The sequence below is a fragment of the Streptopelia decaocto genome (genome assembly GCF_964273445.1).
Source record: "Streptopelia decaocto genome assembly, chromosome: 5".
Taxonomy (NCBI): Eukaryota; Metazoa; Chordata; class Aves; order Columbiformes; family Columbidae; genus Streptopelia; species Streptopelia decaocto.
In genome coordinates, this window is record NC_138659.1 from 56,089,492 (window position 1) to 56,116,097 (window position 26,606).

Consider the following 26,606-nt stretch of genomic DNA (forward strand, 5'->3'; position numbering starts at 1 on the left):
TCTCAAACCCTGTATTTAACATTGTTCTCCTTCACTTAGGAACATTTCCCGTTTTCAAGTACCCTCTATTCCACCAGTTCTTTTGAAGATTAGGAAATATTACAGAATTTAACTGCAAAAGCCATTTTCGTAGGACACTCTGATTAAACCACTCAGAAATTAATTAAATGTTTCTGATTTGCACAAGGCTCATACATCTTCGTAAGTCAAAGCTTTGAAAACAGACACTTGAAAATAGTCTTCTTTTCACTGCAAATGAAACAGACATTTTCCTTTGAAATCCGTGCGCGATTAATTGCTCGAAACCTGTGTTTACCTCCCGCGCTTCCCTGTACCGCCCTGGCGACCAGTAATAACTTCGTTTCACCCTAAAACTTCTGTCATCTTCCCCGTGCCTCAGGGTTTCCCAGTGCTCCCCAAAGCCATTGCGGGAAGCGGCTCCGTGTCACCCCTCCCGCCCGGACCCCGCCGACCTCCGCGCCCCCGCGCAAGAGCCCCCGCGCTGCCCCGCTCCCCACTCGCGGCCGAGACGGGACCAGCCCCTACCTCAACTTCTCCCCAGCCGGCACAGCCAGCTTGTTCAGCCTGTCCATGCTCCACGCTGCACCGGGATACGCCGCGCTGGTCCCGACCCGGCACCTGCCGGTGCGGCTGCTTCCTCCTGCCGGGCTGAGCCAAGCCGAGCTCAGCTCGGCTCCGCTCCGCTCCCTCCTAAGGCCGTGACTCGGAGCACAGCGGAAACTTGTCCAACAAGATAAGCCTCCGCTGGGTTAAATCGTGGCCGCTGCCGTGACCGGCTGTTGAAGCCTCGCTTCGTCCTACCCGCAGGCACTAGCAGAGGAGGGACCGGTGCTCAGGGCGCCCGGCCTGGCCCCGCCGTCCGCCTCCGCCCCGTCCGGCGACGCGCACAGGTGGCGGCGGAACCGGACGCCCAGGTGCAGCTTTTGGAAGCAAATGCGAGTCCTCACTAATCCGCTCCTCCCTTCAGACCTTTCCGAGATCTCAGGGAAGCGCTGGCTTGGTCTTAGAGGAAGGTGAGCTAGCAGTTCGGAGCCCCGGGTGTTACGGGAGCTGGGTCTACGTGAGCTGCAGGAGCAGGTAACCCCCCTCTGTTGTGCATCCAGCCCCAGGTGACTTCCCAGGGTACGGGTACTGATGCAGGCACTTTGCTGCCTTCTCGTTCTCCTCCCTGCTCCTCTCCACTTCCGAAGGAAGATGTGTCAAGCAACAACATGCTGCTGGGGGGGCTTTTCACTTCCCAGAAGTTCTCCAGCAAAACCAGAGAAAATAATCTCATTATATCCAGCGTTCTGAATATAACTGTCAGGGGAAAAAAACAGAAACAAAACCAACCAAACACCCCTCCCAAACCCAACACATTTCTCGCCCTGTTTCTTAAACTAAGGCAAGAGCAAACTCTGATCCTTTTAGGGGCACTTGGCAGTTCCCACCCAAGATGTAGGTAGCTGATTTGTGTTTTATGGCTCTGATATCCCTAAGCCTGGGATTTTTTTTTTTTTTTTTTGCTTAGTCTTGGGCTCAGCCATTTTTTCCTCCTTAAAGATGATCTTTGTAGGCAGCTGGTTGTTTCTGAGGGCCAATGTAAGCAGATATTTGTGTTCAGCCTTTATCCTGAAGTGCTGATTAATTTGAATTCTGCACCTTTGAAGGATGACTCTTGTCACTCTCTTTCTGTATTTTTGGTCTGTCTGCAGCTTAGTTTAGAAGCTAAGGCTGTTATACACAGGAAACTTTTTCTTTAAAAAAAAAATGTACATCTGTAGTATGTTAATGTTTTGATAAGTGCAAGATATTATGAGGACACCCAAAGTTATTTCTTGAGGGGATTCTCATGCCACTTAGACTGAATTTTCACATGGATCTGTGTCGTCCACAGATTGTACTGACTATAGTTTTTTCTTATGAAAATGTAGTGGCAAAACCAGACTTTCCTTGTTAGTGCAGATGACTGTGAGGAAACAGTTTGCCATGAGATTTTTGTCTTTGATAACAGCATTGTGCTGATCTTGACCTGGCTGACATTTTTGATATTTGAGCTTTCAAAATGGAAATCACTGGATATTTGCATACAGTATTTCCCTAGGGAGGGCCCATAGTGAAAAAATTGCCCCTTTTGGGGTATCTTATAAATTTTATGGAATTTAAGGAATAACATATAATGTTGAATGTCATTTATTACACAAATATCTGGAATTCTACCCCGCATTGTGTCTAGTTGTGAGCTGGACATGTTTGCATGTTTGCTCCCTGAAAGTTATTTTGAAAATTCGATCAATTTTGAATTAGTTGGAGTTAACACTGGCATTATGAAGAAGTGGGTATATATACATTGCAGTGTCACTTTACTTTTTGTTTATATAATCTTCCTGTTATATCTAAGCATATATCAGAATACAGAATTTGGTCAGTAGGCTCATGCAGTGATTTCTATTATACAACAACTGCCTTTTGCCTGACTGTCACAGAAATCCCAGACCGTTTCCCTTGGAGATCTTTGGTGGCAGCCTGTGATTTTCACTGTCTTACTGGTTTCGCCTGGTTTCTTCCTGACTCAACAGTTCACAGGTTTAGTTTGAATGCTCTGCAGAGCCTGGTGCAGAGGGCTTTCATCCCTGTCCTTGCAGCGCTGTCATCTCCCTGCTGCTGGCTGGGAAGGAGCTGCTGCTGCTGCCTTGTGCCCCAGGTCCCCTGTGCTCAGGGCCTGGTGACAGTGTGGCTCATGCAGCATCTCTCATCCCTGTAATCTGCTGGCCCACTTGTTTGTGTAGCTGTGGTAAAACAGACTGGGGAGTGATCTAGCAAAAAGTCACAAAAAAGGGGGCTTTAAACACATGAGTTCCCTCCCGTTTGTTTTTTTTTTTTTTTTTTTTTTTCTTTTTTGGTTCACAGATGTTTGTGAGGGTTCAGCACAGGGTGGGAGGAAGAGGGTGTGTAACTGCTTAGACCAGTGCTGCTGTCAACAAGTTACTCCTAAGAAAGTCTCCATTGCACAAGAGTTCTTCATGAGATTTTGTGGCATCTCCCATGAGGCCAGCCCACGGGTTATACCTCAGCCTGTTTGCTTCTTCTGTGCACACACATGGCCCAATACACAGCCTTGCTTTACTTTAATATCTGTAAGAGGTTTGTAGGCAACCTCCCCACACACACCCTTTCCTACTACTCCATCCAGGCTTGTTTTCACCTGTCCGGAAAGCAGTACAGCGAAAGGAGGTAAATACTTGTCCTCACAGCGCTGGGCCTCTGAATGCTTGCATGGGCCATATCTTAATTCCCTTTTTATCCCATCCTAACAAGACATACTGACACTGGGATTTTTACTCGGGGAGAAAAGAGCCTTGGCCTAGAATTAGCAGCAGTCACAGGTACCTGGTGATGTGGGCTATGCTGGCTGTCTTTGCTCATGCAGAACATGGACAAAGAATAAATTAGCTCCTTCACCCTCAATGAGCACGTACAGGACCCAGTATCCTAAATTAATCTTAAACCTAAGCCATCTAAGAGAGTGTTTTCTCCTGGCCACCTTGGAATATGCTCTTCCTAGGAAACCAGTAGAGAGTCAAGTGCAAAGTCCTGTAATTAAGAGAAGAAAGCCACCCTCCCACAAATGTCAAATGAAGCCTTTCTATTTACAATGAAATGTGTATGTGCATCAAAACCACCTAGATCTGAACAGTGTAGCCTCACCAAAAAATGACTACAGCCTGCTTGGCCCTTTCTGATCTGCCTCCAAATCAGCCTATCTGGCCATCTACCCTGGTGTTGAGAAAGCCTGTTTGGATGCTACAAGATAGGACAACCACTAGAGAAAAACCTTAAATAAAGAGCACATTCAAGTCCCTTCCAACAGCCCTAGGGCTCTTCATTTTCCCAGCAGGTGGTTTCAGATTCCAAACTTCTGGCCCATGTTTGGACTGATCCTGTCTATGGTCAAGAGGGTTTTTGTGTAGTCAATACAGAGAGGAGCAAACCACTGACAAGTTTGCAGCTGACAAGGAGAGCCCTGCAGACCCACACCAGGGACAGAGCAAGAGAGCAGCAGCAGTTCCTCCATCCCTCCAGTGTTACTCATCGCCCCAAAATAGTGTCTCTGGGAACACTGTCAGGAGAGGGGGCCAGGACCTTCATAACCCCCACTCCAGAAAACACCCTGCCTTCCCCTTCAGGAGCCCTGGGAGGGCCTGGAGGCAGTGGCAGGTTTGAGCCATGCAGTGAACAAAATGTAAGGTTATTTTTTTAGCTGTAACCCCAGCAACTGTGCCCCTTTGACCTAATATGCTCATCATTTGGAGAAGGCCAAAGAGGAACTGGGGTTTGTTTTACCACATGGGTGGCATCTTGACCATAGTGATGGTTCATCTGAAACTTTCCTTTTCAGCCACAAGTGCCATTCTTGGCAGAGAGGGATTTGTTTCGAGGCATGCTGGCACCAGTTCCCTGCTCTCTGGCACATCTAGGGCCAGCGGGGACAGTGGGAGAGGCATGGCCACCCACCTGCAAGTGTTGCTGCCTGCAGAGACATGGTTTGGCAGCCTGGACCAGCCTGTGCTGCTCAGTCAAGGTGAGGGACAGGTCACAGGGGTGCAGGCATAACAGTGTCCCAGAAGAATGTATCTTGCTGTCTTGGATGAGGTTTTTGCAGAGTTTTTCCCACAGTACTGGTTTTCTGGAGCATGATCATTCAAGTCCTTTACCTAAATGGTATTTTTTTATCTAATGTTTTAAGAATCTGCATTCACATGAACTCTGCCATTTTTGTGATGATGTGGATAGCTGGTAACTTTATTTTCCTGTGTATGGCTACAAAAGATACAGGATGAATTCCTGGCACCATCACTTAACACAGGTAATGCAGGATTTGCCAGTAAATTCTTTTTTTTTTTTTTTTGGATGCTCAAAATGCCATTGAAAATTTGTAGAAGACCTTCTAAATGCTTGGACAAACTCTCTAAATGTCACTCTTTCAACATCATTGGCTCATCACTGCAAGTGTTGTGGCTTAGTCTGGCTTTGTCTCTCTGATCCTCTCCTAATATGACTGTGTAATTCTCTGTTTATGCTTATAGATAAAAAGATTTTAAAAAGCAATTTCTTTATCTTGTATGCTGAGAAACTAAAATTCTTTTTTACCTCCTCTGCTATTTCTGTTTGCTGACTCTCTCTGGTGATGTGTTCTGGTTACTATTTAAGAGCTGTGAGGTTATTGAGGCATGGTCAAAACAAGACTTGGTGGAACAAACTCCATCTGAGACTGTGAGTATCCTACCTTCATTTGGTCAAAATTTTCTGTGAATTGCCAGATATTTCTTGTTTGCTCAGGTCTCCAGTTTCCTATACTCTATTGTTCAGATCATTTGTGGTCTGACTTTGCTTTGCTGAGTAGCTAGAAAACCCCCATAGCACAGAAACAAGGGTTTGGAAGACTTGCCTGAAGCATTTTAGTCCTTGAAAAGTGGTGTTCCTAGGTTAGAACAAGCATCTTCATACAGAGCCAATTATTGTAGAGAAACCATTAGTCAAAATCCAGAGTTTGACTGCTATCACTGACAAGTCTCATGGTCTTGTTGACAGTTTCTCTCTGACTCCTCTGATGACTGCTTTTTCTGATTTCCACTGAAATTAATGCTCTCTAGTTTAATGCCTTCCAGTGCATGGTTTGTGTGATGATTTCAGACTTTGTCAGGGATTTCTGCTGAAGCTACTAATATCACTAGTATTCATATTACAATGTTAAATATTATATAAAATATCAGCTGTACACATATTCCTTTTAAATTCGTAATCTTTGATGCTAACACCTTTTTATGGAGATTATTCATGCCGTTGTCTTAATGTGGATTACAGATTATGACTATGTTTAGCCTGGGGAACATAGGGGCCTGTTTGAGTTCCTGATCTGGCTTGTCAGCCAAAGCCACCTCTGGACTCCATGAAGGGGTGAGGCTCAGTGATGCAACAGCATCTGCCCACAGCCTCCTCATGACAGGAAACTCTAGGAATGTGTCCCAGGTCGGAGGTGTGGCCCACAGGACAGTTGGGCAATCAAGCTGCAGGAGGGAGTGTGAAAAGTCCAAGCCAGTGTATATGTACATCCTTGGCTATAAGTAGCCATTTCTGAACTTCTAGGAGAATTATTAATTGCATCATGTTGCATAAAAATTTAACAATAAGGAGGTAAATAAAAAACCTTCAGATAGATGAGTTTAAAACATCATTTTACAGTAAATTGTTTTAATTATTATTTTTATTTTTAGTCCTTTGAGGAGACAGTGCTGCATCAAAGGATCTCAGTGAACTATGCATGACTATTTCAAGAGGAAGTTATTTTTTACAGATTACATTAATGTTCATAGATACAGTCTAGTGCTTTCAATGTATATAAAACAGCTGAGAAACCTGATTTGAAGTAAGCAATCAGTTTGATAAGCTGGTTTCAATTTTCTTCATCACGCAACCATGTAAGACTGACTTTTTTCTCTCAGGCATGCTAGAAAACCCATTTCTTCACCCTTCCTCAATTAGTAAAATCTTGTCTTCAACATTAATAGAGAAGATCATGCCAAAGATTTTCTTAGAAGTCCTGATGATGCAAGGATGCAACTGTTCTTTATAGGAAAGAATTCTTCAAATCAATTTCGCATATGACCAGTCTTGCCAAATGTATTTGTTCATTCTGACTTCCCCACTTCTAGGCAATCTGGGAAACCACAATATGTTGCATATTTTGCTCTTTAAAAGACAGTTTTGTGTACTTCTGCTTGGCTTTTCCTTTGAGAAACAGTAATGTGAATGTAAATGTGGCTGGTCAGTAGCAGGAAGTTGGCTTGATCAGTCTGTGTTCACATGAATGTCACTAAACAATTGCAACAGTTCTGTTTCTCAAGGCTGTGGAAGTTTAGTGAACATAGCCAAAATTAATACCACTTACACTGGAATGGGAAACCAGCCGAAATTCATACCACCTGAAAGAGAACTGGAATCTGTAGCATGTTGCAGGTTTTATTTTTGCCTGCCATTTTGAATTTGTATAGATTTGATCTCTTCTGCTTTTAGAACATCCGTAGGAAGGCATGCCAGGAATATGGTGTGGGCATGAAGAGTGGAGGGGAAATAGAAGGTCAACACTAGACTGTCACATGCTGCCTGGGACGGTTTTGTGCTTGATCATATGGGTCTGAATGCAAATTAGTGTAACTTGGTTCCAGGCTAGAAGAGCACTCAAACTCTATTGTTTAAAACTATGCCAATTTAGATATAGTTTTGTTTCCCCCCAGTTTCTAGTTCAGTCGAAACACTGCCTACGTAACTTACTGTTCAGTGTCCCATAGCTGGTATTTGGAAACCATGAGTTTATGGAACATGACTCCTCATTACATTCTCCATATTTACTACTTACTGGTTGCTATAAACAGGTGAAACACTGCATAATAATACATCTCTGTTTTTTTCCAAGCATTGATCTCAGCCTCTAGTTAACTTGTCTATTTGAATGGATTTTTCCATGTCCAAGATGCATATAAGCCATTTTAAACTAGAAAACACTACTTGTACAAGAAAAGTTGCATGTGGGCATTTAGTAGATGAGAGAAGATACATTTCTGTCCCAAATATTTTTAAAGACTATTAATTTTCAGAAGTTTTATCTTCCTCACTGTGGGTCAAGTGGCTCAATGCCACAGTGTTAATTTTGGAAGACTCCTTGCAATTGTCCTAGAAATCCTAAAGATTTAATCTGTTGTCACTTTGGATATGAAATGGCATACTTACAAAATGGCATATTTAAAGTTGTTTGTATAGTAATAGTAGTAGGAGATGCATTTGAAAATGCAACTCTAAAGTTAATTGAATGGGATTTGGGTTTGTCTTTATGCTCACTGGAGGAAACAGGCAGTATGTGTGTGCATGTACTGCGGAATAGGCAAAGATGTGAATTCAGTAAATTCAGTAGGATTTTCTCATGAAGAGTCTCCTGAGCAAACTCATTTTAGCACCTGCTGAGAAAATGTGTTTTATTTCTCTGGGGACAAACCCACTGTGTACAAAGCTGCACTTCTGCTTTTCAGTTTTACTGTCATCTGTTCCACACGCACACAGAAACACAAAATTTGCTCCTTCAGACAGACTGATTATATAATGTTAAACTGAAAGTGTTTGAGGTCAAATTGCCTTGGAGGCAGTGACCTGTGTTGGAGCCAACTGACAGCCCAGGTAACTCTGAAGAATAGCATTGCTGCTTGGTCTGCAAATCTTATCCCCTTCCAGCAGTTAAAAGTGACTGCAACAGAGATACTCGTAACCGGCCAGCTTTAATCTACCTCTGTCTGATCCCAACCACCAGAAGGGAGGGTGCAGTGGCACACGCTTCTTTGCAGACTGGCAAGCCACTCTTGTTTCTGATGTTTCTCTGGGGCTTATACATCCTGTTCTCCTTTCTCCTCATCTCTTGCTGCAACTGGATTAATTCTTGGAGAAGTTTTCTTCCCTGTCTCTCCTTATATTTGGGGTGTGGATTTGCCCTGGAGGGTACCCAAGAGGCCTTAGTGGAAGCGCTTAGCAGAATGGGTTATTTGGCCCTGGCACTGAGAATGAGATTTGCATGGGGCAGAGGAGGATGTGGGAGGAGAAGCGTTAATTTCTGCATGTCCCTACTGAGCATCACTCTGTTTATGTTCATTCTGTTCATGGGAGAATTTCTCCTTTTATGAAAAAGACTCTCCAAAGTATCATGAACTTCTAAAGAAATTATAGATTTCTGTTATTAGTCTTATTCCTTGTGGAACTGATGCCACCAACACTTCCCTGAATCAAAGTTCACCAAGTAAATTTATTAGTTTCAGCACAGTACCAGCTCAGTGAGTGATGTTCTGCTCATACATGTACATACAGAGGCACCCACCCAGCCCCATTTGCTCATTCTTATCCTCTTCCCTAGGTACCTGATGCAGGCCAATGTCACAAATGTCATACAAATTAGACCTTTGATTGTCCCATGATTGCTTTGCTTTAATTAAAGTCAATACTCAGGAATATTAGAGTAGAAAGAAATGCAGTAATAAAGGAGCAAAATTTTGAGCTTGGTATAGAATAATTTCTATGCCTGCCCAGGTATTTGCTGGAGCTACACCACAGGGCTGCATTGCAAAATGTTCTCAGTGCATTGGTTGTGAATGAACAATGCTTCAAATCTGTACAGAAAGTGGGGCTGTCCTAGAAACTGGTGTTCCATCCTGTGGACTCTGCAAGGTACATGATAGGTATAAACATGTTGGTTTTGATTTAGGCTGGTTCTGGACCTGAATAATTTATTCCTATTATTCATTGTGGTTAACAGAGGATCTGATACTATATTCATCTTGATGATAGTAGAGAAGTGTTGCTGGAAAGACATCACCTGTAAGGGCTCTGCTCTGTGATCTGAAATTAGCTACATTTGTTATTTTTCAGTGACTTCTTAGAGCTGCCTTTTTTTTTTCTTTTTTTTTTTTTTTTAAGCTAAAACCCAATGAAATACCAATGTGGTGCAGGTATATTATACATGTTTAGTACTGCTCTTGGTTAAAAGCTGAAATGGTTGAAAATTTGGTTTTATCTGTAGTTTTCAATAAATCCCTGGAAAGGGATTAGCTAGCAGAGAATTAGCTAGCACAGCCTGTAAGACTGTGTATGTGAATCATACTTCCATTTCTTTAAAAAGACAAAATGATGACATAAAATATTTGACTTCAGAATTTTTTCCAGAGTATATTTAAATTGTCTATTTGTGGGCTATGTGTGGACAAAAACCATTTAGTTATGAATAATTTCTTAAACATTGTTTGTGCCAGTAATCTAAAAGGAATATAGCTGAAAGTTCATGCTGACATTTCAAGCAACAGAAACAATCCATTTACTTCTATGATCTTGAACTGTATTTATTCATTAAAGCAAAAGCATGGATATGCCTTACATCCCCTTGTATTTCTTCAGAATATTATTGTTTGAAGTCAGAGGAATGAGATAAGGAAGAAATATACTGATAAAGATAATTAATTTTATCAGCCAGATCAGGGATTTAGAAAAGGATCTGATTACTTTCATGAAATGTATGGTAAGATATTTTTAGGTTATTGCCTATATTCTGAGAGCTTTGTAAAACAATAAAAAGCCATGAAACCGGGCAGTGAGGAACTAAGTAGGAGAAATGACAGAGCTGTGGTAGCAGGTGTCTGAGGAAACTGAAGTGCCAGAATTGTGAAGAAGAAACTGAGACTTAATGCTCTGTCAAGGATATCATTGGAGAGTACCTAAAATGTGTGATGGCAGTGGGTGAAAGAGAATAGAAAACAGGAAAACTGATATAAAAACTGTAAAGTTTTTAAAGTTTTTTGGGCAGGGAGACTGAACTGCTTCTCTACTCTGGAAAATGTCCTTTCATCCCTCCGGCCTCCAGAAACTTGAGAAAATAACCTGTGAGAGATGGTCTGAGTAGTCCTAAATTGTAAGATACAGCGGGGAAGCTGCACAAATTGCTCTTCATGTGGCAAGAGATTGGCCATAGTCTGACCTGAAAACACCTCATCTCTTCAAGAATTCAGAGCATATCTGAATTTTACTTCTATGAATTGTAAACAAACATCAGGATTGTAAAGTCAAAGTGTGCTTACACTGTGTGGTGGAGCGTGGAGCATGGTGCCAGAGCTGGTGACAACTAAGCAGTCTCTGGAACAAGATGTAAGGGAGCTGCACCTTGAGACAAGGCATTTCACATCACATGCAGCATCCAGTAGTGCAACTTTTCTGCTTCTGGCAGCTGAGCATCTCCTGGGCTTGGTACTAGCTCTTCAGTCCCTATACTGCAACCACTGCAACCCTGCAAAGGTAGAGATGCTCTGAAGCACTGAAAATTAGAGAAACCCAGCATGGAGGTTGCCTATGAATCTTAATTTCATAAATATGCCCATTATGATACTTTCTGTATTTAGGTAAGTGACAGATGATCCATCCATAGAGACTCGCTGATTCTCTGAATCAGGTGTTAATGAGTCTTAATGCATTCTGTCATGTAGGTATGACAAGGACCATCATGCCAGTGTCCGTGGGGTTACTAAGGTCATTCTATATTCCTGACAATTAATATTGCTCTAGGAAAGGGAATTTATGAAGAAGGTGCTAATAAAGAGGTATTTATTTGCACACTGAATGCAAATCTTTGAAGTATATATTTTTGGCAAATTTATTAGTTCTATGGGTTATCACCTGTAGCTGTGCACGTTGTTGGGTTTCAGGTCTTGAATTCTGTTGCACAAAGGGCGCTGTGGCATTCCTACCAACTGTACTTCATCTTTTGCCAGGCCAGCTGCACTGAACAGCCTCTCCTGAAGCTGTTTCAAGTGACTGGTTGCTACAGCCCCAACTGTCTGGCTTGCAGCTGCAACAGGCCCTCCTGCCACAGTCCGCTCACTTCTCCTTGCAGCTCATCTTGTAGCTTCTCTACCCTGCTTGTCTAGCTGACCCGATTTTTAAGCACGGTAGTTTTGGCTTAGTATCTGATCTCAACTGTTTACCTGTTCTTATTTCTGAATTCAAGAAGGTGTGAATGTAAAAGTTTAATATTTTGCTTCATTATTTTAGATAATACTCCATAGACCACCTACCATCACAGCACAAACATATGAACTAATGAATGAAGCTCTCCATACTTATACAACAGGAAAAAGAGGTTATGTCTTCACTGTTTTTCAGAAAGACTCATCTAAAGTGAGAAGAATTAAATGTCTGACCCATAGAGAGCATAAATATGTGTTGATAGCATGGTGTAAATTAAATATTGTATTTCTTTCAAAAACTGAGAAGACTCCAATCTGGAGCCAAGACATCTGCTCTGTTTTCTGCACAGTGTGCACTTGAGCTGGGGCACATGTGGAATTCTGCTTAAATGTGATTATAAATTAATAGTCCTTCACACTTCACTGCTTGAATGAGCCAGAAGTTATTTTCTTCTGCGTTTTGAGTCCCAGGTGCAGCACTTTCTGATTACCAAATATGATTTTCTAAAAGGGAAGACCAGTGAATTGAAACTACAACAGCCTCTTCTCTGTGGTCTGAGTATGGCCATGTAATAGAGGAAAGGAAAGCACATCAACTGACAGGGTGGAGAAAGAAGATCCTAGCCAGACATATGATGATGAAGAACTGGTTTGTGATTTGGACCGCGGCTTCCATCTCAGGTTCTCCTTCTGGCTTTGTGTACAAACATAAGCAGGTCATTTGGGTCTGTGTCTTAAAAAGGTGACCTCTCATTTGTTTCTTTGATTTTTGGTACCCAACCAGAGTTACTCTGCAACTGCTATTCTGTTGCTATTTAAGCTGGTCTAGAGTACTCACAAAGATACATTTTCCTACTTTCACTACAATTTACTGAGATTAAGCTGATTGTTACAGATCTGTCTCTCCCTACAGCTGGACCAGCATATGCTTTTTTCTCAAAGGTGGATCCACTCTTGCTCTTCAAAGGGGGCTAATAGACATCTAGTATTATTTAATACTAGTCTGTCACACTGTTATAAAAAAGAGTCTGTGATTTAACTTGCTTAAAATCCATAAAAATGAGCAAAATGTTTCCAATATTGAAGAAACACTTCTGAAATTATACTGTTACCTGCCTCCAAAATGGCATTCCATAGATGGCTGGGCATGGGAGGGCACCATGAAAGGAGATTGAGCAGGGTTGAATAATTCTAAAATTTTCTATTTTTGTAAGTTTCCCTGAACAGGCTCCAGAACAGAGAGTAATGGAAAATTATGGGACTGAAGAAGAGGAGGAGACTCTGGAGACAGTTCTAGGCTTGTAGTGATTTATATATTACCTATACAGACATGAGCCAGCTATGACTGCAACCTCTGCGCTTCTGTATTTTCCTACTGGGACAGGGAGGATAAAATGTACTATGGAAGATATTCAGACAACTAGCAACTGTTTGTCATTGCAGGCATCAAGGGTGTTGGGCAGAAGAATTGGGATTTCTTCTGACATCTTCATATCCTATCAGTTCTTTGGTGACCTCTAGATAATATCAACAGCTTGAGAATGGGATTATTTTCAGTAAGAACAGATGGGAAAAAGGACAAAACTCTTATTTCTTTGGATTTTCTGGATGCAATTTTCATTAAAATGGAAAGACCCCCTCCAACTCTGACAATATATCTGTAACCCTGAGGCATTCCTCATCATTGCAATAGTGATAACTAAGTCTAACAGCAGTACGTGAAAAGAAAATGCCTTATGTTGTATAGTCTTTCTGCTCAGCCCAGGCACAGGAATATAGCCCACAGAACCACAAGAACTAAAACATTGCCAAGTTAGTTTCCACTCTAACCACAGCTGCAATACTGCAGCATGGTATCATCTGAACTGCTGCCGTTGCTATTTGGAAAGAAGAAAGACTCCAGCAAATATTTGGATATCAGGACTTGATCAGAAAATACAAACTTGTATACTTTGTATATTTTCAACTTTTGAGAGCACTTTATTGCTACTATTTGTAGTCTCATTTTCAAAGATTGTATTGCTGTTTTATTTACAGTCTCTTATGACTTCAAATGATTCTTCTGTACAGGTGTGTGTTTTCTCTGTAAAACTCTGTCAAATGTTGTGTCTAGCTACATCTTTATTTTTGGTAACAAAGACAGGCTTGTAATGTTTATTTTCTGTCAAATATATTTAGTATCTTTATACAACTGCAGTTGAATAAATTTTTTAGTGAGAAAGGCTACTGAAGTAGGCTTCTTAGACATTATGTTTGCTTAAAATATTCTTAATTTAAAAATTCAAGGGATGTAGCAAGACAGGTAAGGCTATTGCCTAACTACTGCATCTCTGAGTTTGTCTTAAATGTGAACAGGAGATGTGACAGGAGATGAGTCAGTCATGATCTAAAAGCTGCACAACACAGGACCGCACATAAGGTGATGCACATTGCTCTTCAGCTAAACACATTGCTAGCTAGAATGGCTTCTATATTAGGTTTGGTTTTCATCCCAACTAGGACACCATTAATGTAATTCCAGCTTGCATCTCCATGTCCATCTTAGAAAGAAGACTGTTTGAAAATGTCTTCTCTGTGGTTGCGGTTGTAGGTGAATGTGAAATACAGAAATAGTTTCTCCCTTGTACAATCTTCTTTATATATTATTTTCAACATAAATCAATGCATAAGATACAAACTCCTTGTTCTTCTATGGAAAAGTGTCAAGTGTTACTATACTTAAATATTGGACAGTGTATTTTGCTAAGATGGACTATCACAATTCTTTTTGGCAGATCTCAAAAATGTGGTAAAGCTTGGTTGGAATATTGGATTGGATTTCCTTACTGCTACGAAAAATACCCAGTTATAGATTCACAGGATTGGAATGTGTCTGTGTGTCTGTCTGTGTTTGTTTGACTAGGTGTTTCTCTTGACCTGAACTGGGGAGCTGAGATGGGCAAGGTGCTATGATTAAACTGTGGTCTTGAGTTCAAATCCATGAGGTCTATAGTGGTGCCACAAGGCTTTTAATGCTGTAAGCTTACCATTCTTTCATTGTTAAGTTTTAGCAAAACACTTAAGGTTGTTTTTTTTTTTTTTCAGAATATCAGTTTTTCCTGGCTTTGGATTCAAGACAGCAGTCTAGTCATGAGAGCAGAAGTGATCTTTCTAGAAGAGCATGAAACACAAGATACTCCTGAGCTGTGAGAGGTTTTTCCTCCTTCTCAAGGAACCGGTGTCATTGCAAAAGTTTCTATAGCAGGATGGAAGAGAAACTGCTGTGATGCAAGTGTCTGTTGCCCTCTTTCTGCTGCAGGAGTGTAATATTCTCTGCTGCTGTAAAAGGAGGCAAGATGGTGTTGCTTTGCTGAGCAAATATTTCCTAGATCACTGTGAACAGGAGAATATCCAGAATTAATTCTAATCAGCTGGCAGCAGCTGCCTATGTAAATATTTGATGGCTGAGTATACTTTTGTCACAGCCTTTCTATGCTAAAAATTAGTAAATAAAAATGTGATTCAAATTAAAATTCAGATGCTTTTTTTTTTTTTTTTTTGAGTGTATATAGCTACCAAGGAAGTATCCTGTAGTATTTTCAGTGACAGTAGAGTGGCTATGTACTAAAAAAACCTCTTTTGGTCTCTCTTGGGTATCATTTTTATTGGGAGGTCACTGTATGGAGAGGTATCTTCTGAGTTTCCAGCCTGGGCCTTTTCCAGTTTTGGGAATAAACAGAGATTTTAAAAGTGGCATTTAAGCTACATCAAAGCTAAGGAAAGCAAGGAACTAAGTCTACGTATTTAGGCATAAAATATTCAACTTGAGTAAGCACTAGTATTTAAAGGATATAGGGTAATTAAAAATCCATTATTGTATATCCCCAGGAGAGGGGAAGACCTTTCCTGCTTGCTAAGTATTGGGGAAGAAGTCATCAGCCACCTTTGTTTTTTCAGCGTGGAGCTTTCTCTTTAGTGGGGAAAGTCCAAATACAAATCATCACAAGATTTCTGTACTGCTGCATCTTGCTTAAAGAGACAACAAAATTCCTTATTATTTCTAAAGGAAACAGTCTAATTGTCATAGAAGTCTCACTGAATTTATTAGTATTTTTATTAGGATTTGTCTTTGGTTAGGCAAAGTAATCCACTGAAATAGAAATATAGGAGCAAGAAATTAAAATATTTCAAAGTGAAACTGAAAATATCATGTTACACACTCTACGTTTATTGACTAAGAATAAATTGAATAATAATGCCTATGTAATCGCACCCCACTCCAAACAGGATTAGAACATTTTCTACATGTGAAATTTGAATGTCATTGCAGTCTGTTAGAAGTCTTCGGATTTATTTCTTGACTTCTCCTTCATTACAAAGACACTTTCCTGATACATAACTTCTCTTACAATTGAGAAATTATTCATACATCTCAGGAAAAGACACATCCCTTGTTAAGAAGGCAAGGATTAACATTTTCAGTCTGGAGTTATTAAAAATTATGAATAAATTAAAAAAAATGTTAGAAACTAATCTAGAAACAGTCTTAATTCTAGAACATTTGCTTGATTTACAAATAGAAATTTTTTTCTGCATATACTATAAATTCCTGGTAAAATAAACTAGTAACTTTTTTTCATAACAGTGAAACTTGGTAGGTATTTATTTCAAGAAAAGGAGATCAAATGCTGCTCACACTATAATTAAACAAAGCTTGTAATTACATGTTCCTTATCACAGCTAACTTATTATCCAGGATCTTCCATAATTGCATGTTGCTATTTACAAATGCTAAACTCAAGACTTGACATCTCATACCTGGTTTGTGGGTGAAGATTTCTCATTTACCTCGCAATCCGACACAGCCTGAACAGGCTTCTGAACTTGCACATGACAGAGAGCACCAATTTTTTGATGAAAAATTCCAGTTCTGATTTTAAAAAACAGTCCTCACACCTCATGAATTGAGAGCAAAATTTTTTCTGAGTTTGATCTGGGATGAATTTCTAATCACATTAGCTATAAAAAGGTGTTTTAATTTCATGGTCCCTGGGAAAGTGAAACTTGAGTAAGCTGAAAGCATTGTGAAACAACTTCTATATAAACATCCGATACTGTAAATCTTGGACTATCTACACTGAGGTGACTGAGCTGTAATTACATTTCTTTCTCAAGCTGTGCTTTCAAATTAAGGATGTTTATAACTGAGGTATAGGCTATATGCCAGTTTTGCTGAATACAGTCATAAATGCCAATCTTATTTGCACTGCTTATTGAGATGTTAAGTGAAGACAGCAAGATAGCATGTTTGGAAATAAGTTCCAGTATTCTGCAATGTCTGTGCTATGAGGTTGATTTTGATTTTTTACTCTCTTAAAGAGGGCTCCTGAATGTAGTGTGATGTTCTTGATACTATTCTTCCTGGCATAAATTTTAATGTGAATAAATAAGCGCATGACTGTAGTCAGTGGGATGTTTGAGACTTCTCCAATGGGAAGTATCTGGAAAGTGCTGTCGTACTGCCATTCTTGGGAGTGAACTTGTTCGGTGTTTTGGGTGACCCCAGGGATTCAGGGTGAGTGTGTATCAACTGAATCTGCTGTGCAGAGTGAAAAACACAATGGTGCTTCTGCAGGAGGAAGGACTTTAAGCAAAGTTAAATGTTTAAACATGATGTCAGGACTGCTGAAAACAAATAGACCTGTGAGAGCAGTTTGTTGCACAACCCTGGCAGCCAGCTCCAGGGGGCGGCTGGACTAGTGCCTCACTACTCTGCTGTCCCATGTATGAAAACATCACCTCTCTTCTGTTAATTTTTTGGGAAGTGGGGAAGGAAATATTTCATTATTTTACTTCATGGATAGGACAGGACACTAGTAGAGACTGTACCTTGATAATTTCATTACTATATTCAGAAGCTGCTCAGAAGCGATCAAAGTAGACCTGTGGCTTTAAGTGTTGATGGGAACTGGTTTACATCAGGCTGTCATTAGGCTGTCAAAGGAAATACTACATGAATGAACAGAATATAAGAGACTTAATGAAAAGTGTAGAGCAAAAAAACTTTATTTCAGAATATCCAAACCGAATTCCTATGATAAACTCTTCCCAGAGAAAATATTTTGTCTTTTTTGCCCCTGTAATCTTTTACCCCTTAGACAAGTGGTACAGCACTGACTAAAGGGAAAAGAACCTCCCATTGAGTTAGTGGAGGTACTTTGTGCAGAAGTCCATGAAGCATACCCATGCGTGGCTGCAGATTGCTCCTGGTACATCTGCAGTGGGATTTCCTAGCAGAATATAGAATAACAGCATGTTTCATTTCACAGAGCCTTCTAGGCTCAGAATCTTTCTTATGCAAAAGAAGAACATCAAGCGTTGCACTGGTGAAAACTGGAATGGGAAAGTCCAAGAAGTTCTGATGGTGGCATGTCAGGGGACCTAGCTTCTGCCTAGTGAAGCCCCATGAAGAAACTTTCATAACAGGCAGAGACCTGAAGCACTGGCCACTGCCAGGAAACATAGGATTTTGATCTCACCTTGTCTGGCAATTATTATTTTTCTTGTATCTATCCTTAGTGTTTTGGTCCATTGGGGATTGCCTGCTGTATGAACAGGCCTGTTCATCTGGCTTAGGTGGATCGATGTAGACCTTTCCCAGTTAAAACATGCAAACTGCTAGAGTGCTAGAAACTCACCCAATTTTTGCAGTAGCAAGTAGTAAGAGCAACAGATCTTAAAACGAAAGTTGGTGCTAGGGACCTGACACCCACACTGTGCATTTCAGAAGTTTTATTACTTTGCACTTGATCTACTCTGGTCTTTTGTTTTGTAACTGACAACAGAATTCATTACAAAACACCTTCGTTATTCCAATATACAACTGGAGAATCCAAAGCTTGAATACTCACATCAGTACAAGTGCAGCTCTTGGTCTCAGTTTGGTAGATTTCTGTTTGCGCAAATATTGCAGATCAGATTCACTTATAGCACAGAAACAGGGGTCGCACCCTTGGTTAACTTTATATTCATGCTTTCTATGTTTTCTTGTCAAAATGATGTCCCGTTAGACTTAATTACTTTGCAAGAAAGTCCTTTGATATTTTCCTTACTCATCTAGTTAATTATTAAAACAAACCTAGAAGAACATTAACTTATGCTCTCCTCAAATTCTTATCCATAGGAATAGGATGTTCATGGGTAAAAACGCCTCCAAATTCCTCCTGTTTCTTACCAATAGAGTGGAATATGAAAAACAATTCTGATTTTGTAAACAGATAGAAAGTTTTCCTGGCTAGGGAAAGAAAATGCTACATAGAATAACAACCAATGGGTGAAGTAGAGTAACCCATCCATAATAAACTGAACTTTTCTTGGTTTCATTTGCTTATGGAGAAAACTCCCTAATATTGTTTCTGTGCAGTAATAAAAGAGAAACAATGTATCTGAACATTAAGGATATCCTTCTAAATTAACTTGATTTGCCACAAATTATATGAAGGCATTTCCTAACTGTTACACCTGTATTTACCTATTCAATATTCTATTTAAATTGTATTTAAGTTACTTTCAACATAGCATTTTGTTAATTTGCTCACTTAAATTGATCTAACTTAACCAATTCTGAAAATGTGGCCTCATACACTATACAAGTAAAGAGCTTTTGTATTCTGGAAGAAGCTTAACTTGTGCTTTTCTTGATATTAAGGTTTACCCTGTCTGTTCTGAGAAGAATATTACCCAGCAGCTGGTGCAGAGAAGACTCTCTAGTCAGCTGATGTGAAATAGTTCCTGTAAACCTTCCAAGGTCCCAATCCTGAGGAAGTTCCACCCCCATCAATTAATGCCCTTCACATGAGCAGGAGGTTTCAATTCTCATTTTTCCTTATTTATTAACAGACAATCTGTCAGAGCATAACAGAGTATTAGTCATTTGATAGAGAAGCAGAAAATAATATGCAACTTACGGCTGGTGCATTATTTTGAATCGGCTCAGCTCAAAATCAGATACATTCTGAAAAGAGATAAACCAGGTATTGTGTTTAAAATAGAGATCTGTTTAAACATGACCAACCCATTAAACGAACTAAGCAAAGACCTAAAAATAGTTTTTAGTTTTATAACCACGTGTTTGTCTCCTCCTGGTTAATGCTTAACTTTTTATTACTGGCCTGTTGTAATGTTTCTGGAAAGCTGGTAGCACATACTACATTGTTAAACTGGAATTTAACTGGGCATGTGGCTGATTAAAGTATGCTGGTGAATGAATAATTCAAAAAGCAATAAGCAAGCCATTTTATATGGTCTCTTTCCAGCTCCACCACAGAATCTCTTTGGATTTTTTTACTGAAATCAGCAGATTAGTATAATAATGGCTGAGTGGAAGATTAATTTGACAATGGTTGGGAGACTATTGAGTCCCAGTTTGGTCAGTTCTTGTGCTAGCCTTCTGCATGACTCCTCAACCCATGAAAAACTAGGAATGAAGAAGAAATATAATTTCTTCTGGACACACAGTGCCCATTCTAGTGCTGCACAAGCTAATTCAGGCTCTGGAAACAGTTTAGCCAAATGCTTTCAATCATCTGTGCAGGACCACATACCTTTCACCTCACTGTGCCAAAGAGAATGTGCCACGCACTAAAGCAGCAGCAGTACTTCTGATGTTCAAGCTAGTGCGTAGCTTGCAGCTGAACTTCTTAAATCAGAGTTTTAAGCTGGTATAAATATAACCTTTTTTTGTCTATGGGTTTTACTTTAGTGCAAAATTTCCTGTAAAATCTCTGGATTGTATCCAGACCAAGTGTGTGATTGCGTGGTTTCAGTCCAGAAACCTGCTAATGCTCGAACACCCTCTTTCTTGCCATAGATTTCAACAGGGGATAGGTCAGGCTGAAAATACATCCATTTAATAGATGCAATTCTAACCTTCCTTCTATTTTTGTGTCAGGAAAAGGAAATTAATTTGCTTGTTTCCTGAGACGTCATAGGTACAACTATAATGGAAGTGAAATCTCTGAAACAGATACTTTCCAGTGACTTCAGTGATACTGAGTTCATTGTAATATGATTGATGTTTGCCCACCTCTATCTGTTTTTCTGAATAACCCCCCAGCTATCAGTCTCATTCCAAACGGTTTTGCCTTTTCTCTCACTATTTCATCAGCATGATAGATGAGTTTTTATCAGGCACAAAAAATGAGACAGTAATAACAGGTGTATGAGACAAACTGATCAAGTGGAGAACATGTAAGATCTCAGAGAAAACATTTCCTCTCTATTTAAATTCAAGTGAATCTCCGCATTCCTTTAAGTTCTTTGGTATATTTGTTGTTGAAATATGCCATTTTGGACACTAGAGAACCCCCTACATTTAATACTTTTTGTATGATTATAGTGCAACAAAAAGCAGCTGCAAATCTACATGTAGTGTTATGGTAATTAGCAGATGATCTAGCAGATCTAGAAATCACCAAATTCCTGAGGAATTTTAAAACTATATTGAGTTGTCTGATTGACATACAGGCCCAGCTGGGCTTCTTCAGACTTTGTCAGCTGTAAACATGACTCACCAAATTGCCCCTGCTGATCAATGACCATATTAGGGCCATTTCCTCCCCTCTTATTACACCTTCTAAAAGAGGAGGAAACAGCTATGCTTTTTATTGTAAGGATTTAATTCATTCATTCCTTCCTTTCCTTTGTAAAACAGAATACTTAAACCTTTGCTTGTGTGTATTAAGATTGCTGAGGTATAATTGTTTGGTGATTCTAGCCAAATAGTTTGTGTAATTCTCTCTGCCTTTCCAAGTTGATGTCTGCTGGAATCTCCTGCTTAAGCAGCTCTCTGCCAAGGCAGCTCTTCCTACAAAGGCAAGTGCTGTGTGTAGGGTCAGATCAAGCAATTTTTTAAACAGCAATTGAGCTTGGTAGAGGAGGATCCAAGTATTTCCTCTATTGGTGAATATTTTATATAGAGAGTGTAAACTTGACGGCTGTTTTGTTTTGTGATGGTTTTCAATAAGGGGCTTAAGCTTTGAGCCTCCCTGAAGTTGGAGGAGACTGGTGTCTATGGGTCCAGCTGGAAGTTATCTTTTCTTATTTTGTATGTTTATTTTTTTTTTGCAGTAAATTGCATCATTGAATACAACTAAGAGCTGCTGCTCCATTTTAGCAAAAAAAATCTGGTCTGGAGAAGAGTACAAAAATGTCTTGCAAACTCAACATTTTTAAAATTATATAGTAGCTTCTCTAAGAAGATGACTGATTCTTACAGGTTTTAACTTTTTCCTGTTATTGCTTGTAATATACATTGTTACTGATTTGTATTGGCATGAATGTAGATATTGCAGATGAATATGTTTGATAAAGAAGTTAAAGTAGTTTCTTTCCTGGAAGGATTTGAGTTGCCCAGTATACAATGAGGAACTAAAGGGACAGATTGAGATATTTGGGTGTTTTATATTTACAGTTTTGTGTTATGGTGCAATTTAGAAAGCATATAAAAATTATGTTATCTTCAAACCTGCTATTGTTTTCCTCTTTTCTACTGACTGCTTCGTTTAGCTGACATCAACTTTCTCAGTAGCTCACTTAGCTTGGTACCTGAGAGTAACCAAAACTCTCAGCTTGCCAATCAAGCTAACCAGCATTGTTTTGCAGATAGGATCACGGAGGGGGAGAAATGCTGCAGTGGTGCAAATGTTTGAAGTGTGTCACTCACTCCTTTACTTGCAGAAGCATGCCTTGGATCTGAGCCTACCCTGCTGCAGCTGCTTGCCACCATGGGTGCTGAGGAAGGGGAAGACTTACATCAAAAGCAAAGAGAAGCTAAATTTCTGTGCAATCTGAAGCTTCAGACGTGTAAGTAGGTTTTATGTATTTTTGTCTAGAAAAGTTTAGACCTATTCATGTACGTGGACTGTGCAGTACATGTGGCCAGTGCGTGTACATGTGGCTCACGTGCTCTGGCTGGGTGGGGCTTGTGGCATTTTGCAGACTTGGGGACATGTGGAGGATGATTGGTAGGGGTGGTCAGCATGCAAATGGTGTCCTGGTCTGAGGAAACTGAGTAAGTGTGGTAGGAAGGTAATGGGAATCGGGTTCTTACGTGGGGTAAAATGTTGTAATACAGTATGTAGCATTTATGGCACCTTCACTGCCCCAGGTTTAGCAGTTCTCTAAGGACGGCTTCCAAGTCATAAACATGGCTGTCAGAAGTCACAAGGTGTGATGTGTTTTGGCCTCCACATTTGCTTTGGAGTTTTTTGCTATGCTTTCACAGTTCCAATCTGAGGTTGTGCTGATGGGTATTTTTAATAGAGTTATGGCCTATAGAAGGTTTTCAGATACCTTTGAAGAAGGTTATTGATACAGCTGATTGTATGATACAGGCTTTTCAACTGTATTTTGAAGTTCACAGAAGCATATCTCTTTTTTCCTTCTTTACTTTTCAGCCCCTTCTTGTAGGTAAGCACCTGTATAAGATCGTTATGACCACAGGTGCAAATAATACCTTGAACAATCCAGGAGAGCCCTGAAGGAACAGTTTGAAAAGGTCAAATTTTGATGTGAATGAGGATGAGGGGATTCCTTTGGCTTTATGATAAACAAACATACTGTGTTGCTAGATAAGCTGTCAATATCTAGGCAGTAAAGCTGTATGTAAGGTGACAGTCTTGTCATTACCTTACGAAAACGCTGAGTTACATTCTGTAACGTTGCCAGTTTAGAGAGGTTTGCTGTGAGATGAGTTTTCTTATTGTGTGTATGCGTGTATATATATATATTTGACTATACTACTGTATAATGAGTTGGTCTTGCTCCTGATTTTCTTCAGTTTGGTGTGGTTTTTTTTTTTTTTGGACGGGGGAGAGAGGACCAAGACTGACTTGATGTAAAGGGATTTAATGTTATGGCAACATGTATAATATATTATAGAAACTCTGTATTCAGTATGACCAACTTTATGTTAAGACCTGTTCATGTTTATGGAATCTGTTTGGTATTGATAAAAAAACCTTCAAGAAGCCAGGATTAGGAGGAATCTACAGCTATATTTTTCATTTCTGAGAGAGAGAAATTTGGAGGATAAGTAAAAATGATCTACATTTAGGCAGTCAATATGAGTAAAAATCAGAAAAATGATAAAATGTTAACAATCCATGTTAATGACATCCCCTATTAATTGCCATAGTAGACTATCTGTAATTAGTCAGAGAAGATATGGCATTTCTTAGTAAAAATGTCTCTATGGAATCAGGTCTCAGTACTGGCCTCTAGAAATACCACCTGAGCTATAGACTTTTGCCAGTCATATCTGATAGAAACTGTTAGACTGTCTCAGACTGAGTAAACCATGGAGTAAAACAAAAGTGAAGGTTAATAAAATGTGGATTCCTTAAAATTAAAGGTCAGTCCAGAAAAAGTGGCAATTTTTTCTATTGCAAACAGAAGATTTTTGGTTTTAATGTATTCATCCAGTTTAAAGTGTGTAAAACTGACATCTAGTGGTAGCAAGAGCACTTAGTGTGCAAAAGTACTTTCTAGTGAGACTAGTTTGCATAGCAGATTAACAGTTTGCAACTATACTGCATACCAAAATCGCAGTTCCCTGTACTTTAGCCTCACTCAAATCCTGCTTCTCCGTGTTACAGAGCCTTTCAAATTAAGTCTTGCTCCTTTGAGTAATATCTCACTTATATAATGCAAGGTGGTGGTGTCTGGTCACCTTTATAAATGCATGGACTCCTGCTAGAGAAGTGTCATCCTGATGAACTGCTTCATTAGAGAGGAGAAGGTTGGAAGGGGCATTAGGATTAAAATATTCCCATACAAAAAGCTGAGGATAAGGGTTAAAGAATCTCAGCAGGGTCACTGAGGAAATTGTTCAGCAGCTACCAATTTTAGACCTGTTATGAATAAACAGGAGCAGTCAGGCTTCAGAGCTGTGATACGTCTCAGGTTTGGCGTCACTCACCAGTGAAAGCTGAGAGGGGAAGCAGGACCTTATGGCCAAAGCCATGATGTCGTGTGAATTCAGGCAAGATGTGTGGGGTCTGAATCCATAGAGCATATAGGCATGTGCTTAAAATATGCCCACAGAAGGCAGGAGGATATGTTAATTTGCTAGGGTCTGTGCTTAACTGTTTTGCTGAGTCATGGTTTATCTTCATTTCTCATTTATAATTTTATTCAAATAGCATTTAAAATAGCATTTTCTATTTTCTTCCATATTTTATCTAGGTTATTCCCATTCTAGTGGCTTTGAGGGGAAAAAAAACCTCGGTAAAACTGTATGATACTTACCCCAATGAGGGTTTAATAGCACTGGAAGAAAAGCTAAACTATATGCATAATGGATAATTTACTAATAAAGTGAAAAAAGAGCAGCAAAGTTGTGCAAAAATTAAATATTAATTATTTTTAAAAATATGGCTTGGGGTGCCATTTCTGTAGTCAAAGGATGCAATTTAAAATGAACATAGATTTGAATGGCGCTTTCAAATTCTTCTGTCTTTCAGATCAAAAAATGAAAGAGATCAGAAGGCTGGGTGCAGGCAGAGAAGAATCTGAAGGAAGAAGGAAGACATGTAGTTTAGTGAAAGTGTAATTAGAAGTAGGCAAAAGTAAGAAAATTTTTCTTTAAAAGTTCAGTTTTTCAGGGTTGGCAGTTTGTGGCAAGAATTAGTCAATTTTTGGTTGTAAATGTTTATTTTGCAGCCTTCTCAGCTCATAATAATCGCTGTAAATATTTCCGAGCTAAAAAATGTTGGTAGCATAATTGTATGTAGCTTAATGCAGTTCCAGGGCTGAGGTGAATCATGCATTTTATCTTTGTTATTTTTCAAACCTCAGTGAATCATATTTGTTGAACACAAACATTGATACTCTGCAGTGAAACTAAAGTCACAGTTATAGAAGTGGTATAAGAAACAGCTGCTGTCATTTCAGATAGGCGAGCCTACTGCTTTAATGTGAAAGGAGAGATGAGCAGCAATCCTCTTCATTACAGAGCTGCTCTGTAAGGACAAGATTAGTTGTTAACAGTTGTGCCAGCAGGAGCTCAGTGATGTGGTCTTATCTATCTGAGCTGGTAATCCAGCACAGGTGCTCAACAGTTCCAATATATTTTTGACCTTTCAAGTCTGAGTGTGGGAGGGGTTGCAATGGCACGAGGCCAGTTACTGTGTGCGGTCATCCTGGCTTCATCTGCACTCCCTGGGGCTTCTCCTTACTGCTTGGATACTGATGCTTTTCCAAAGCAGTGAAAGCATAAGTCATGCTAGTAGTGCCAGAATTGTTGATATACATGATATTTCTAAGATTTCATAGCAGCCATGTCTACATTTGGCTTATATAAGACCTCACATAGTACAAGTGATATAATGTTGATAACAATGTTAGTAGCAAGGGAATATATTCAGGAAATGCTTGGTGTAAATAGCACTGTTGGGAAGGGGTTTCTTGGTCCACTGTGGATTTATCAGCTATCAGGAAGTGCTGCTGGTATTTTGTCCATCGGTATTGATTTAGTTAAAACTGCTTTTCCACTGTGGTGTTACTAAGAGCTGTGTTCAACATGTTATGGGAGTTGAGGTCTAGATGTCTGTCATGCTGGAAGGAACAGTACAGTATTTTTACTTTTTTTTTTTTCTCTAGGATAACCCAGATTACTTTAGCACTGTTGGTGGAGATCTGTTTGTAGTATTGCTTCTCTGTAATTTCAAGTGAGAACCACATTTTTAATGAATTATTTTATTATGTTTAATATGCATTGAACTACTGTGTGGTTTTGCAGAACTCCAAGTCTGAGGAGTCTGTACTGCATACCCTGCCACTTTTAACTGTTGAGATGTTAGAAACCTGTATTTTCTTCGAGAGAAAGATATTTTCCTGCAATAATAGCTTGGTGAATTGCTGTGGTTTGTTATTTTGAGGAAACTGCCTTTACTGTGCCTGCAATAGTAGCTAAGGTGCACATATTTCAGATTAACCAGTTTTGCTCTGAAAGAGCTCCAATGAAAGATTAAACTAGTTGATCCTTTGTTCTAATGTATGCTATGAGTGGTTTTACCTGTG

At 39.7% G+C, this 26,606-nt stretch overlaps 1 protein-coding gene and 1 long non-coding RNA gene across 7 annotated transcripts in view; one reads left to right on the forward strand and one right to left on the reverse strand.

Annotated features, from left to right (window-relative positions):
- BLNK (B cell linker) overlaps positions 1-26,606 on the reverse strand; it is a 98,069-nt gene that overhangs the window by 48,709 nt on the left and 22,754 nt on the right. For 2 of the 4 annotated variants that reach the window (XM_082054260.1, XM_082054259.1), the window contains exon 3: positions 19,493-19,539. In XM_082054260.1, coding sequence (XP_081910386.1) covers positions 19,493-19,539 — 47 coding nt within the window. Of the gene's footprint in view, positions 1-546; positions 827-19,492; positions 19,540-26,606 lie in introns of those variants that run through there. The other 2 variants (XM_082054262.1, XM_082054261.1) reach the window with 2 other exon arrangements.
- Positions 991-25,342, forward strand: LOC309440541. 3 transcript variants are annotated; one of them, XR_014184214.1, is made up of 4 exons: positions 991-1,098; positions 14,631-14,731; positions 22,263-22,388; positions 25,049-25,342. It is a non-coding gene; the product is annotated as an uncharacterized lncRNA (long non-coding RNA). The 3 variants fall into 3 exon arrangements; XR_014184215.1 differs by lacking the exon at positions 25,049-25,342 and adding an exon at positions 22,982-24,165; XR_014184216.1 differs by lacking the exon at positions 25,049-25,342 and having other exon boundaries at positions 22,263-22,970.